This window comes from Chelmon rostratus, chromosome 6 (genome assembly GCF_017976325.1).
Source record: "Chelmon rostratus isolate fCheRos1 chromosome 6, fCheRos1.pri, whole genome shotgun sequence".
Taxonomy (NCBI): Eukaryota; Metazoa; Chordata; class Actinopteri; order Chaetodontiformes; family Chaetodontidae; genus Chelmon; species Chelmon rostratus.
In genome coordinates this window covers 22,560,326-22,573,459 of record NC_055663.1, presented here as the reverse complement: position 1 = coordinate 22,573,459, position 13,134 = coordinate 22,560,326, and the positions used below count along the sequence as shown (strand labels likewise).

General features: G+C 45.0%; 1 protein-coding gene across 1 annotated transcript in view; it reads left to right on the top strand.

The window, feature by feature from the left end:
* The window catches only part of ppm1h (protein phosphatase, Mg2+/Mn2+ dependent, 1H), a 33,301-nt gene extending 21,839 nt beyond the window's left edge, over positions 1-11,462 (top strand). Inside the window, exons 7-10 of the mRNA XM_041938874.1 lie at positions 3,904-3,967; positions 6,550-6,657; positions 9,097-9,248; positions 9,612-11,462. Coding sequence (XP_041794808.1) covers positions 3,904-3,967; positions 6,550-6,657; positions 9,097-9,248; positions 9,612-9,759 — 472 coding nt within the window. The 3' untranslated portion in view covers positions 9,760-11,462. The remainder of the gene's footprint in view (positions 1-3,903; positions 3,968-6,549; positions 6,658-9,096; positions 9,249-9,611) is intronic.
* The last annotated feature ends 1,672 nt before the right edge of the window (positions 11,463-13,134 follow it).

Below are 13,134 nucleotides of genomic sequence, written 5' to 3'. Positions count from 1 at the left end.
AGTACTATTTTCATTGCACGCCTTACTCGCTGGCCAGTGCTGATTTCACCTAAGTAGCTGATTTAGATATTTCTTCCACCACCAAGTGAAATTTTATCAACAGCAAAATGTGCTTCAAGCAGCAAACTGAATTATTGAATGTCATAGCGGACCAATATTACTGATGCAGCTGTTGTTGGTTAAGGTGAAGATAGTTTGGACACTGTTCCACTATATATATCTAACAAGGTGTTTTGTATGTAAAGTCTTAATATGTCTGGTGAGCTATCAGATAAATGTATTGCATTGCCTATGAATTGCAGTGGATTAGAAATAAAGTTGTATTAAATAGAGGCAGTAGTATTAGTACTACCACCACCACTGGTTTTTGCTGTGGTTATCTTAAAATTGAACTTCTTTGCTCTTGAAGTGCTTTAATTATGTCTGTGGAAACTGTGTTCTGCATGTGTAGTATTTTATATGCATATAGATCAATGAGTGATAGGTGCCGGTGACTCAGGAGAGATGAGCAGTATGTTTTCTGACACCACCTCCGTGCGGTTGTGCTTTGCGGCGCCGCTCGGTTCAGCAGATGTAGGTCAGTCGGCGGCTGTGTTCCTTATTGGGCCCAGAACTCTCAGCCTTCCGTCTGCCTGCTTACTGTCTCACCAGTGCAGACGGCCTGTGATGTATTTTTAATCAGGTTCTACCCATAACCCAGTTCTGCTCATTTCGCCCGGGCTAAGTCTGGGTCTTAAATTAGTAACCTGTCAGCCAGCTTGGCTGATCGCTCTGATGTGCGTGGGTGTGACTTAAGGGTGTCATCTTTTATAGGTGCAGTTCAGATGTTCTATAGGTACAGAGGATCCTTTTTTGTCATGTCTCTGCAGCTTTCTGTCTGTACATGTGCACTTCAATGTGCAGCCAGTGTGCCCACATGCTGTGTGTCTGTGGGTGTAAGCTGCCATCCAGTTCCCTCAAAGGCATCCATGATCAAGGCCACGCTCTAATGAAGGCATACAGGTCCGCAGCCCACCTCGCTCTGTGTTCTTTCTTTACCTCCCCTCCCTTGGCCAGTGCGAGTGTGTGAGCCGGCTTTGGCGTCGCAAACTCTAATGGTGGACGCCGTCCAGGATGGCGGGAGGTTTTGTTTGTGAGACTTCCCGGAGTGATGGATGTGGAGCGGTCGGCCATGTCCGACAAGATCCAAACACCGCGGCAGAACACAGCCAGCCAGGAGGAGGGAAGGTGAGGAAGAGGGTGGGAGGCTGAAGAGGAAAGAGAGAAAAGAGAGAAGGGGTGGGGGACAAAAAGAACAAATGAGAAGGAAATTGTCTCAAAGACAAAGAGAAATGTAAGAAGAGTGAGGAACGCTGCTAAGATAGAAATAGAGGTAAAGGAGGAGAGGAAAAGGCGAGGAAGAAAAAGGTTGTTAAGATGTAAAGACTGGGGAAGAGAAAAGATGGTGTGCAGACCACATGGGAGGGTAATGATAAATGACAATGAACGGCACTCAAGCTGTACCTCTTTAGTGCCCACACCCACTGGGGTGTCTGTCCTCCCCCTGATCCTATAGACAATGAATGAGAGAAGAGGGAGACTAACGCACACCTTCATCACTGTCATACATTTGCACTCCAGCTGCTCCTTCTCTGGTGCCTTTGAACTGGTGCCACTTCGGCCTAAAGCTCACATTTGGACATTCAGCTGGGTCGCTGCCATTTACCTTGGCCTTGCTTTGCTCCTGAACGCACCGCCACGAAGAGCCCGTCAAGGTTGGCCAGAAAGTTTATTTGCGCCCGACTGTCAATCGCTCCAATTCGTCTGAGTCATCCGGTGCTGACACAGGCCCGCCACAATGTCACCTCGGAGTGCGCCGACGGGTGTGCGTTTCTGTGCGTGGAGATGTATATAAGAGTGTGTGTGCGCAGATGGGGATGCTGAGCACACACTGCTAATGTGTCTCTGTCACCCCTCTGTGCACCGAGCAGAGATGACATCACTCCTCTCCTCTCCCGCCTGCCTCTCGTCACCTGCAGAGAAGATGATACAACCCCCTCCTTCCCTCCCTGCGTACCTCCCTTCCTCTCCCCTCCCCCGCTCTCTCCTTCTCAGTCACTCTCTGCAACGTATCAGGCGTCCAAACAGCCCTTGAATGTGAAAGCGCTCAGTGTTGTGGTCAAACAGAGCTGCCCTTGAGCAGCTCTCCTTGTCTTTTTTTTTTTTTTTTTTTTGGGGGGGGGGGTCTGTGTCCCTGATTGTGAAGCAGGTATTATAACAGGATTAATGTGTATCTCTCTCTTTCTGTCACACACTTGTTATCTCCAGTCTGACAGGATGGATTCGCTGTAAACACAAGTCTCGGGAGGGAGAGTGTCCCCGACAGCAGGCTCTGGGGATTTCATCCAAGACACCTTTGAAATAATGACATAAAGTGTCTTCTCTGTGTTGTGTTTTTCTTTTTGAGGAGACCAACGCTTTTTGAAGGTGAAATTCTCAAATGAAAGAAGTTTGGAGTGATATGGCAGCAGAAACGGTGTTTCCTTTTTTAAAGAAAAATAAAAAATAGAGTGGGTTAGACCTGCCCCAGTTCAATTAATGCTCAATTTAACTCTTACATCATCAACCTGCTGCTTTAGAGGTTTTTCCACACCATGAATATTGCAAACATTAGTGAGGAAACTCTTCTACAGAGCATTATTTTGTGCCACGGCTCTCTGCTCAGAAGAGTCTCGGGCTGCAGACTGTATTTCTGTGTTTGTGGGCTGCGTTCTCCGTGAGCTCTCGCTCTGCACACTGTTAAAAAAGTGCTGAGTGCAGCAGTATAGCGCTCGCCTAAGGTGGAAACATATGGTCTCTCTGAGTGGAACCAGCAGTAATGTAAAAACCACCGCGGTCCCTGCTAATCTGCTTCACAGCAGCTGAAATACATTGGCTAAGGTGCGTGGGGCAGGCCTGGGTCACATGATATTTGCAAATAACCCTTCAGGTTTGTTTTAAGCAGCTTTTCAGACTAGATAGCTTTTATTTTCTACTCTCAAAAACACTCTTAATTCACTTCAATGAGCATGTCTTCCTTCTTTCCCCTCCAGTTTGCAGTATAACCTGTATTTCTAGCTGTTAGTTGATCCAGGTTTGGGCTCTGAGCCTGATTTTTCTATCCGTTGCACCTGGTGTGAGTTGTGAATGGAAAACTTTGTCCTGGCAGCTCTGCTGGAAATTGGCTCAAATTTGTGGTGTTTCTGATACTGTAAAGCGACACAGCTGTTCCTCTGAAGTAAAAGTGTTCATGGGTGAAACAAAGCTACACTCGCTGTGGGCCGGAGTGCAGGGGTTTCTCCACCGCACGCGTCTGAGCCGTGGAGGTGAAAAGTGTATGCGAAGACCTGGCATGAATGCGTGCAGCATGATAGAGTCTTTTTCCTCGTGCTGCAGATCTGTCTGGTTCCAGTCTGAAGATTGTAAATTATTCATTAGTTGGGGAAGTTTAAACACTGCTCTGAGAGCGGGGGAATGTAAACGTGGATACTCTTGCATCATTCAGCTGCTTTACATCCAGGCTTTCAGATACATACATGCACGTACACACACACACAGCTGCAGCAGGCAGTCACAGAAAACCAACAGTAATCCAAGAGACATCCATAGACATCTCACTCTTTGTCGCTAGGGAGACTTTTACAAGATCAGTTAGAGCAAGGGAAAAAAAGAGAGAGAAATATGCTAAGGCTCTCTGCCGTTCTCTGTGGATTTTTTTCCTCACCGTCTCTCTTCTCCCCTCCTAGCATACTCTTTCTCTCTGTGCCAGTCACCTCGGCGGCGGGGCCTGCGGGGGGGGTACGGAGGCAGCGTCTCTCCAGGGCACGTGTGTGCTGCCTGCCATAAACCAAAAACCCATTAAAGTGTCCTCTCTCCTCTGTGCAGGGCGTATAAAACCATCGAGGACGATGACCTAAAGTTTCCCCTGATCTACGGCGAAGGGAAGAAGGTAAGAGGTGCTCGGCAGCCACTTGCCGACAGAGTTACTCCCACGGCCTTGTGCGCCTCGCCTGTAATCAAAGCTCGCCAGGGCACCATTAGTCAGCCCCCCCCCATCCTCCCCTGTCACTGTGTGGAGCAGCCAGCTAGTGGAAAGCATTCCTGGCCTCTTTTTCCACAAGGATTCACATCCTGCACCGACCTATGGCACAGAAAATATCTCAGCGCTAATGGATCTGTGCTTTTATGTCCCTCTGCAGGTACAATGTAGCACGAACACAGCCGGGGGCCAAAGGTGGGACTCCCGTTAGATGATGACAGACAGATGGAAAGTGTCCAAAAAAAGTGCCACGTGTTAATTGCATTACAACGTGGCTGAAACACTGACTCGCAGCAGAATCGTGTCACTGTTTTGACACGAGAAAAGGGCAAAAAAGCTCAGCACACTGTTCGTGACATTTCCTTTTGTTTCAGTGATGCTGTGCATGTGGCGTCTTGTCCTTGTTGCACTGAAAAGGTTAGACAGGAAACATGATAGATGTGAATATATTCTCATGTCTGGCCGTCTCCGGTTTTCTATTTAACACAGACTGACAGTAGATTTAGGTCTGACTGATGACTGGGGCAGATGTCGCCCCACCATGCTCTCTGCCGGCAACCGCATTCGGGTTTACCCTGCGCACAGTTGGCCGTGCCCACGTCGCGTCCTCTCCCTTTGAAGTGAGGCGCGGAGATGGATGGGTAGATGGAGCGAGGGGGCTTTGTGCGAGGGAGAGGAACGCCAGAGCACTTCAAAGCCCGGCGCGCAGCCCGCTGGGCCCCAACGCTCAACAATTAATCCCAGGATGTTTCCCCTTCTCCGCCGGAGGAGCTTTGCCGCCACTTTAAAACGCTCTCCCTTCTCTCCACCTCCCTGTCTCCGTCTCTCTCCACCTCTCTGCCCTGCATACTGATCCAGGCTCATTGCTACCAGGCCTCACTCGCCCTCTCGCGCTCCTCTCCCCGTCCTTATGTGCCGCCCCGTCTCATTCGCTGTACAGTAGATTCAATTAGCCCAGTTCCCCGGTCCTGTGCCAGCAGCCATTTTTAGAAGCGTCTGTGACGATCTGTGCAGACAGTAGGAGTCAAAAAGAGTTTTGCACAGCTTACAAATGAGTTTGATGGCGCCGGGGGATTGGGGAACGATCGTTAGGCACTCACAAAACTGGAAGATGCTGACGACGAGTTTGTGTTTATTTGCCTAAATGCTGCTCATCCATCCAGATAAAAGCCCCTGTTAACCAGCCTCTTCGAGGCGGGAATGTTGCGCCGTTATTCCGCCTTGTTGTTCTGTATAAAGCGTATGAAGACAGAGTAGGGGACCATTGTTGTTCAGCTAAGCTGGCAGTCCGTGTAAAATGGGGGAACCAGAGTGACGAGACGCCAACGCTACCATGTTACACATCACGCTGGCATGCATCTAAAATCACACACTGGGGCAGCGTTAAAAAAAAAAAAAGCAAAGCCGACATAATGATGAGTCTTTTACGGCAGTTTTGTGGGACCTGTGTTTAAAACGGGGTAAAGATTACCACTGGAAGCAGCCTGTAACCATCAGTGAAATGTGGCTGAAGGGATGTCTCATGCAGGTTATTCTTCATAATTATCAGGAACGAATGCAGAAGCTCACAGAAAGGTCACTGAAGTCATATAGTATTTTAACGAGCTAAGTCTTACCTTCATCCAGGATGAGAATTATATGCTCTTGGTCAAAAATATCTTCACAGTTGCGGCACACTCTAGTAAGTCATTAGAGCAGTGTGGGGTTAAATTACATGCTCGGGAACAGGAACCTGCACAGCTGTCAAAATGTTCTTTAACTGCTTATCACGCCTGACTTGACATATCAGACAGGTTTCCACAAGTCTGCTTCTCTAGGAGGGACAGAGAACTCCAGTTTAGCACAATTTAGGCCTTAGTTGTGCTTCTTCAGTTTTGGCCCATCATTCCTAAGGGTAATAATAATAATAATACACTCACCAAGTTAATTGCTTCGATGTGAGAGTGCAGTGACGTCAGTAAAAAAAAAAAAAAGTCAGGCAGGGAAATAAACACAAGCAATCAGACGAGCAGCTTTAAACGAATCCCTCGATTAGCCAAACTTACTTGGAAGAGAAAATAAAGGCAGACTGTAAAATTCTGATCCAAACTGTCCTCACAGACCAATTTCCTGGCTCGGCTTCCACTCGCTGCGCTCGCCGTGCTGTTTTTGTGCGTGCACAGTTTTCCTGTGCGTTTCAGCTGCACTCACACTCGCAGGTTTAATCCTACAAATAAAGTGGTGTAATAATAATCTCGTTGAACGCGTTGCAGCATTGAGGCCCACGTCTCAGATATTACCTCGATGTGTACAATGTTAGCCTACGGAAAGCTACACAAATAAAACCTGAGTTATAATAAACTCAACATGTCGCACTGTCTCCCATCTGTCTTTCTGTTCAGAAAAGAAAAGAAAGAAAATAAGAAGCACTCTGAACGTGGAACATTTAAATCGGTTGTCTGTTTGCTTGACTCACACAGAGTTGTGCTTTACATGCCCTTGATCTTTTGCAGGCTCGTGTGCTGGCGACCATCGGGGTCACTCGAGGTCTTGGAGACCACAATCTAAAAGTGCACGACTCCAACATCTACATTAAGCCCTTCCTGTCCTGCTGCCCAGAGGTAGGCTCCATGTTGTCCTGCATGACATCCTCCTGCACAGCGTGTATGTACAAAATCACACGATCCTTCCATTTTTTTTATCCACTCGTCTCAAACTGTCACTTCAGTGAGTGATTTCCTTCATTTCCACTATTTAAATTAAACAGTATCTTCCAGATATGGGGTGAAGACAACACATCTGTCATGTGATGCATTTGGTGAAGAAATCTTTGCTTCCTCTTCTCTGGATTTGTTCCTGCTTGATTGTCGAATGTCCGAAAAGTGAAGTTTCAAAGATCTGGAGGGTCAGGACTTCATGTCATGGACATTTTTGGCCATTTCTGTGTATGGAAAATACAAAATACAATAGTGGAAATGCGGCTCACATCATTAATAGCAGTGTGTTAACAGTGATCTTTCCTTTTATTTGAACCCGGCCTCCTGATAAAAGGAGAGCGCAGTGGTAACGGTGTAAAATGCCTTCAGCCATTAAGAGTCTGCACTGTGAACTAAGTGGTCAACGTGCACATTAACATTCCTCACCGGCCGTCGCTCTCAAATGACTCCTTTCCTTCCCAGTTGTCCACTGCACGTGATTGCAGCAGGCACGAAGCCCATGAAATTCTCTTGATCTTTAATTCATTTTCCTCCGAGTTCAGTCATAGTTCAGCTTCCTTTTTCATGCTGTATTTCTTTTCTGATGTTTTCCTCCCGGATGCTTGTGGTCACCATTGAGCGTAAACATATTATTCGTATATAAGACATGTCAGACCTGAGCGTGAGAGGTCCCGCTGGATGTTCTAGGGCAGTGAAAAATGACTAAATAAAGAAATCATGTGTGTGTGGGAGAGGTGGGAGAGCGCCATGCACGGATTGTGAAAACTCTGCCTGTAAACACGATGTCTCTCAGGTTGCAAAAAAAAAAGTCTCGGAAACAAGCTAACCTTGACCCTTCAGAGTCATCACATGATGCTCGTCATGAGAACAAACACGCCGTTGGGTCAGAAATCAAACGCTCTGGTCATAACTCCTCTCCCAGAGATATTTTATCGCTGTTGAAATCCCTGTTTTGAAATTGATTCTGCAAACTGCCGTCTCTTTCATGCGTTGATAGCCTCGGTCCTTCTCCCTCTCGCCAGGCTCGACTTAAATCACAAGGTTTACCACAACATGAGGGCTCATGATCCAATGCGGAGGTCATTCTGATTCCATTACAACCGCTTTGACAGCCGCTGTGGTCATGCTGTGCTCTTTTCGCAGTAGCCTCTGCAGCAAGTTGGCATCCGCCTGCTGTGAATAGGCAACTCCCCCACAGCAGCACAGGAATTACTTGAAGCAACCAAACTATGGCAGTTTTCTTTTTCTTTTTTTTTATTTGCAGAGTCCAAGGCCACTGGGTGTATTTTCCTTTCTATTTTATAGTGTGCTTTTGTTCAGGCATAGTAATTTGAGAGGCTGTGCCTCACAAGAGTTGCCACAGTAACATATCTCTTTACTTCAGCTGCTTTTAGAAGAAGATACGGAGGAGGATGTTCCGAGAAAGTGGGAATTAACGGGTGATTTCATCCAAATTACAAAAGAGAAGTCGTGTCTAGCACTGCATTTATTTTTTTTTAGGTATTATTTGTGGTACTCACTTCAATGAAAAATTCTACTTAGAAAATTCAACAGTAACAGGTCCTCCTCAGTATAATCCACACAAACCGCAGTGACAGAGACGTCTGCGGGGGATCCAGATGTTGCTGTTGAATCTTTAGCCATGCTATCAGCTAGCGTAGCATCTGTCTGTCCTCCCCTTCAGTTCAGGCTGAAATATCTCAATAACTGTTTGATAATTCAGGTACCCCAGATGATTGAAACTAACATTCACCCTCAGGTGTGCTGAATGTTTAATGCCGATTAGCAGATGTTAACATGCTAATGCATGAAACTAAGGGCGTCAGCATTATGTGCTAAACTGGCTAGCTTTGTCCCGAGTCCATGCTAATTCTAAGCAGGTTTCCATCATGTGGAAAAGTACATTCAAGTAAACGTGCACTAAAAATCACTTGATTTATGAATGTGTAGGAGATGCACGCTATTCTCCCACAATGCATTGCTCAAAGGAAACAGAAGAGCTGCTCACGGCTGGAAAAAAGTCTAGCTAATTGCAGACTTGTGAAACAGCAACAGGAACACTCCAGAAAAGACAACGAAAATATAAGTACTTGATTTCTGAAGTCCATTTCAGTTTGTAGCGTGGATGTGGGAAGCCATTATGAGCTTGTTAACCTGTGGTTATTAGCATTTAGCTCAAAGCACCGCTTTTCCCGTTCTTCCCAGTCTGCCGACGACGTGTGAACGCAGCACTAGCCTTCTATTTGATATCTTCGTTAGAAATTCATGTGGAGGGTTCAGATAATTCCTAGAAACCATCCATCTCTCAACCCTTGCCTGTTTTTTTCGCCCGTTCACCCTCAGGTCAAAGTCTACCCTTTGGCGCAGTGCGAGCACGGAGCCGATGACGTTCTGGTGCTGGGAACTGACGGTCTGTGGGACGTCCTCTCTAACCAGGAAGTAGCCGAGGCAGTCACCTGTTTCCTGGCCAACTGCGACCCAGACGACCAGCACAGGCAAGTTTGCTCATCGCACAGCTGCAGCTGCCAGTCAGGCCTGAACTTCCTCTCACCCCTGCCTTATTTGTGGAGGATGAGCGTTGCTATCTTGTTGTAATTATGCAAATTTCCAAACATTTAGATAAGTAATTTCTCTGATGTCGAGGAAAAGCTTGTCAGGCTATTAACAGGGCGCTCAGACTCTTCTTCTCTTGTTAGCGTAGTCTGAAAGTCCACCACAACATTTTCTGACTTATTTTTTTTCATCTGGCTGCAGGTAGATATCAAATACTGCACATAGTTAGTATCAGATGTGACAGATTATTATATATCAGCATGCTATGACTGCGCATTAATCATTTATCACTCTTCTTATTTCAGGTACACAATGGCAGCTCAAGACCTCGTCATGAGAGCACGAGGGGTGCTGAAGGACCGAGGCTGGAGGATATCAAACGACAGATTAGGCTCCGGAGACGACATCTCCGTCTACATCATCCCCCTCATGTACGGCAACAAGCAGAACTAGCCCAGCTATGAAACTACAGCCACCACGGAAACGTAACCCTGCCTTGGCCCCCGCCCCCCCAGCGTCACTTCTGCAGTTTCCCTCATCCCTTTTACTCTTTTTTTTAAAAGTGCTTTAGCGTGGACTCCCTCCTCCTTGGAGGGATCCAAGATGCTTCTGTTCAGGGATGAGGTCTCTGTCCAGGCCGTTGTCCCCTTGATCACCTTCATCTGGATGATCTCTCTTTGTCTGGTCCTTTTTTTATATATATATAGAAAAGAAACTGTTCAAGAAACCGAATCACGTGAAAGAGCTGTTGAAGAGTTGAACCACTGATTTTTTTTTTTCCAATCTCGAGGAAGCCATCTTGAATCGTGTTTTAAGGGAGTGTCGGGAGCGTGGACTCTCACAAATGAGACGGTGACGTGCATCTCAGGATCACTGTTACTAACTAATGCACAATATTTATAAATGTGAAAATGTAAATACTCCCAGGCGTTAGACATTTGATAAGTGTGTTCCTGTACAGAGTAAAAAAAAAACAAAAAAAAAACACTAACCTGATGTCCTGCATATTTGAATCATACCTTCTCTGTCCCATGTACAGCTTTTAAATTAGACAAGTTCAGTCATGTGCAATCATTAATCTGCTGTTTATCGGAGAGAAAAGCTTCTCCAGCTGGTTCAACTAATGCTGTGGTTCTTAATTTTGGTCATTTGTACCCTTTGCATTCCAATACTGTGGTCACTACTAAGGAAAGCTGCTTCTTTTGAAGCTGAGGAAACACATTTATGAAGAATACACTACCAGGAGGAGCCACCTTCCAGATTTCAGCGTCTGCTACATGTGACACCTCCTCCAACATCTTACACTATTAAATCTAGTTCAGCTTTTTGCATAAATTCAGATTTGAGAATGACAGAGAAGTCTTTCTGTTGCACTCATTCACCATCGGCCATCTACCTCATGATTTTCTCCCCTTCATCGTGTTACACGCGTGCTGTCATTCGGCTGTTTGCATGCTCCGTCAGGTGCATCGTCAGCTGCCACCTGTGCCATTATTCGGTTACATTGTTACCTGCAAGATTTGTATAAAATCTTTTCAGAAAAGCACTGAAACAAAAAATAACCTTCCCAGGGAACTGTGTGAAGGGCGTACTGTTGTACAAAATATATTTTTTATATATATTAAGCTCAAAGCCCCAATGTCATGCCCCCATTTTTACCTTTTCTCTGTATCAGTTGGGTGTATTGTCCCTATTAAGATAAACCCAACCTCTTGCATAGCAGGTGCCTCAAATAGTGAGAATCGTTCCGATCTTTAATGTGTCACTTAAAAGGACGTAGAAATAAGACTATCATTGCAGACAGTTAAATACACACTTACCTTATGTCTCTGTACAATCATGATCGTTCCCTGACTCAGTCTTCCACAGTTTAGTTCATTTAGTTGTAGTTTTCAGCTTCTGCTAATTGTGCACAAATGTTGTAACTGCTGTACGAGTGGCTGAAAGTGGTGAAACGTGGAACAGAGTAACTTAATTTCATTGTAGAAAAATGTAAATAATGTTTTCAGTGGACACTTTCCTCCTCTCCTTTCTTTTACTGTAAGTGATGTACATCTTACTGAAACAAAAGCAAAATGCGTAATTTGTACTGTTTTGGAAACCTAGAACCATGTAAACAAAATGGTTTACATGCTCACTTTTCTGCTCTATTAAAAAAAAAGACCATTTCTGACTTTTTAACCTTTTTTCACATCATTTTTACACCATTTTCAATCTGCTGTCACTGATGGTGGTGTACTAATTGTACAGTAGACAGAAAAAACAGATATGAGCTCAGGGTTTCTAAAACCTAAAGCCAAAATCAAGTCTGCCTGCTGTGGTGGGATGTAACTCAATACATTTACACAACTACTTGACTTATATTCAATTTTGAGGTAATTGCACTTTGAGTATTTCTATTTTATGCTATTTTGTATTTCCGCTCCACAACATTTTGGAGGAAACTTTGACAGCTGGTTGTTAAGTTGCAGATTTAGATTATTAATACAAAATACAAATAAGATAATCCGTTATAATAGGTTACGCAACCCAACAATGTATAAGTAATTAAAATAGCCCACATTAAAGGGATGTTTACACATTAATGCATCACTTAAAGGAGTGTAGGCAGTAATATTTTGGTGTCACTGGGCAAATATTCAATAATAATCTTTCAGCATATTGTATTCCAAGTGGTCTGAGAGAAAGCTAGACTTCTGCACCTCTTCTTGGCTCTGTTTTCACGCTTTAGAAAATACAGCCTGTGACAGGAGAACGGCCAATCACAGGTCATTTCAGAGAAAGGGCGTTCCTATTGGCTGATCTATGTGGGCGCACACGCTCATCCCTTCTGATGGTGAAAATCTGCTTCAGTGGTCGAAAATCCTGAAACTTGTGATAAATTTCCAATACCTCCTTTGCCTATGACAACATATATTACAGAAAACGTGTGAACGTATCGCTGCTCCACGCAGGGTTTGGGCTCATTACCAGGCTCACGCCGTCGAGAGCAGACCCTATGAGGCATGAGGGCAACTGACTCCTCCTTCTGCTGCCAGTCAGAGTTGGGGGTTTGGTGGGAGGGGCTTTGCAGAGTGATAGGAGCCATGCATATTGAGTACTTTTGGTACGTCAAGTAAATGTTTATACTAATACCCTCGTACTTTTACTAAGGTAAGATTTTAAATGCCGGATGTTAATATTTACTTAATTAAAAGATCTAATACCTTATCCACAACCACCTGTCTGCACAGTGTTAAACTGCTTCTTAGATGTAATTAAATTCTGTACATGCAAATATTTGACTGTCGAATCCATAAGGGGACGTAAATCTTAAAAGAAATGTTGCAGGGACTCTAGACCTGAATGGGGACAGACTGTCTTTACACTCCAGTAACTGTACAGAATAACCACTCAGACAAACTGTGTCAAGTGAGTCCCCAAAGCAATATGTGCATGAAGGATATCAGTTCACAGAATAGCCTGACGTAAGATTTCACGGTGGAAGCTGCTGCAAGGGGCGTAATTCGACACCGACGCGCACACACCCCGCAGCAATGAAAGACAACTTGATAACTTGACCGAAAAAAAACAAGTAGCGCGCGAGATGTTCGTCCCTATTTCAACGTGTCTTTCGCTGAAATGCTGTAAAGGCGAGTGGGTGTGGAACAATGAGGATACCAAATAGGCCTTGAAATGCCTGAGAGACAAAAGATGGAAGTCAAATCACAGGATAAAGCTTTCATAGTTGGTGCCATGACAGGTATCATATGAAGATTGATGTATTAAAATGTGCATGGATTGTGGGTACTGAAAGGAAACATGATGCTTTTTGGCAGCAGAAAACCT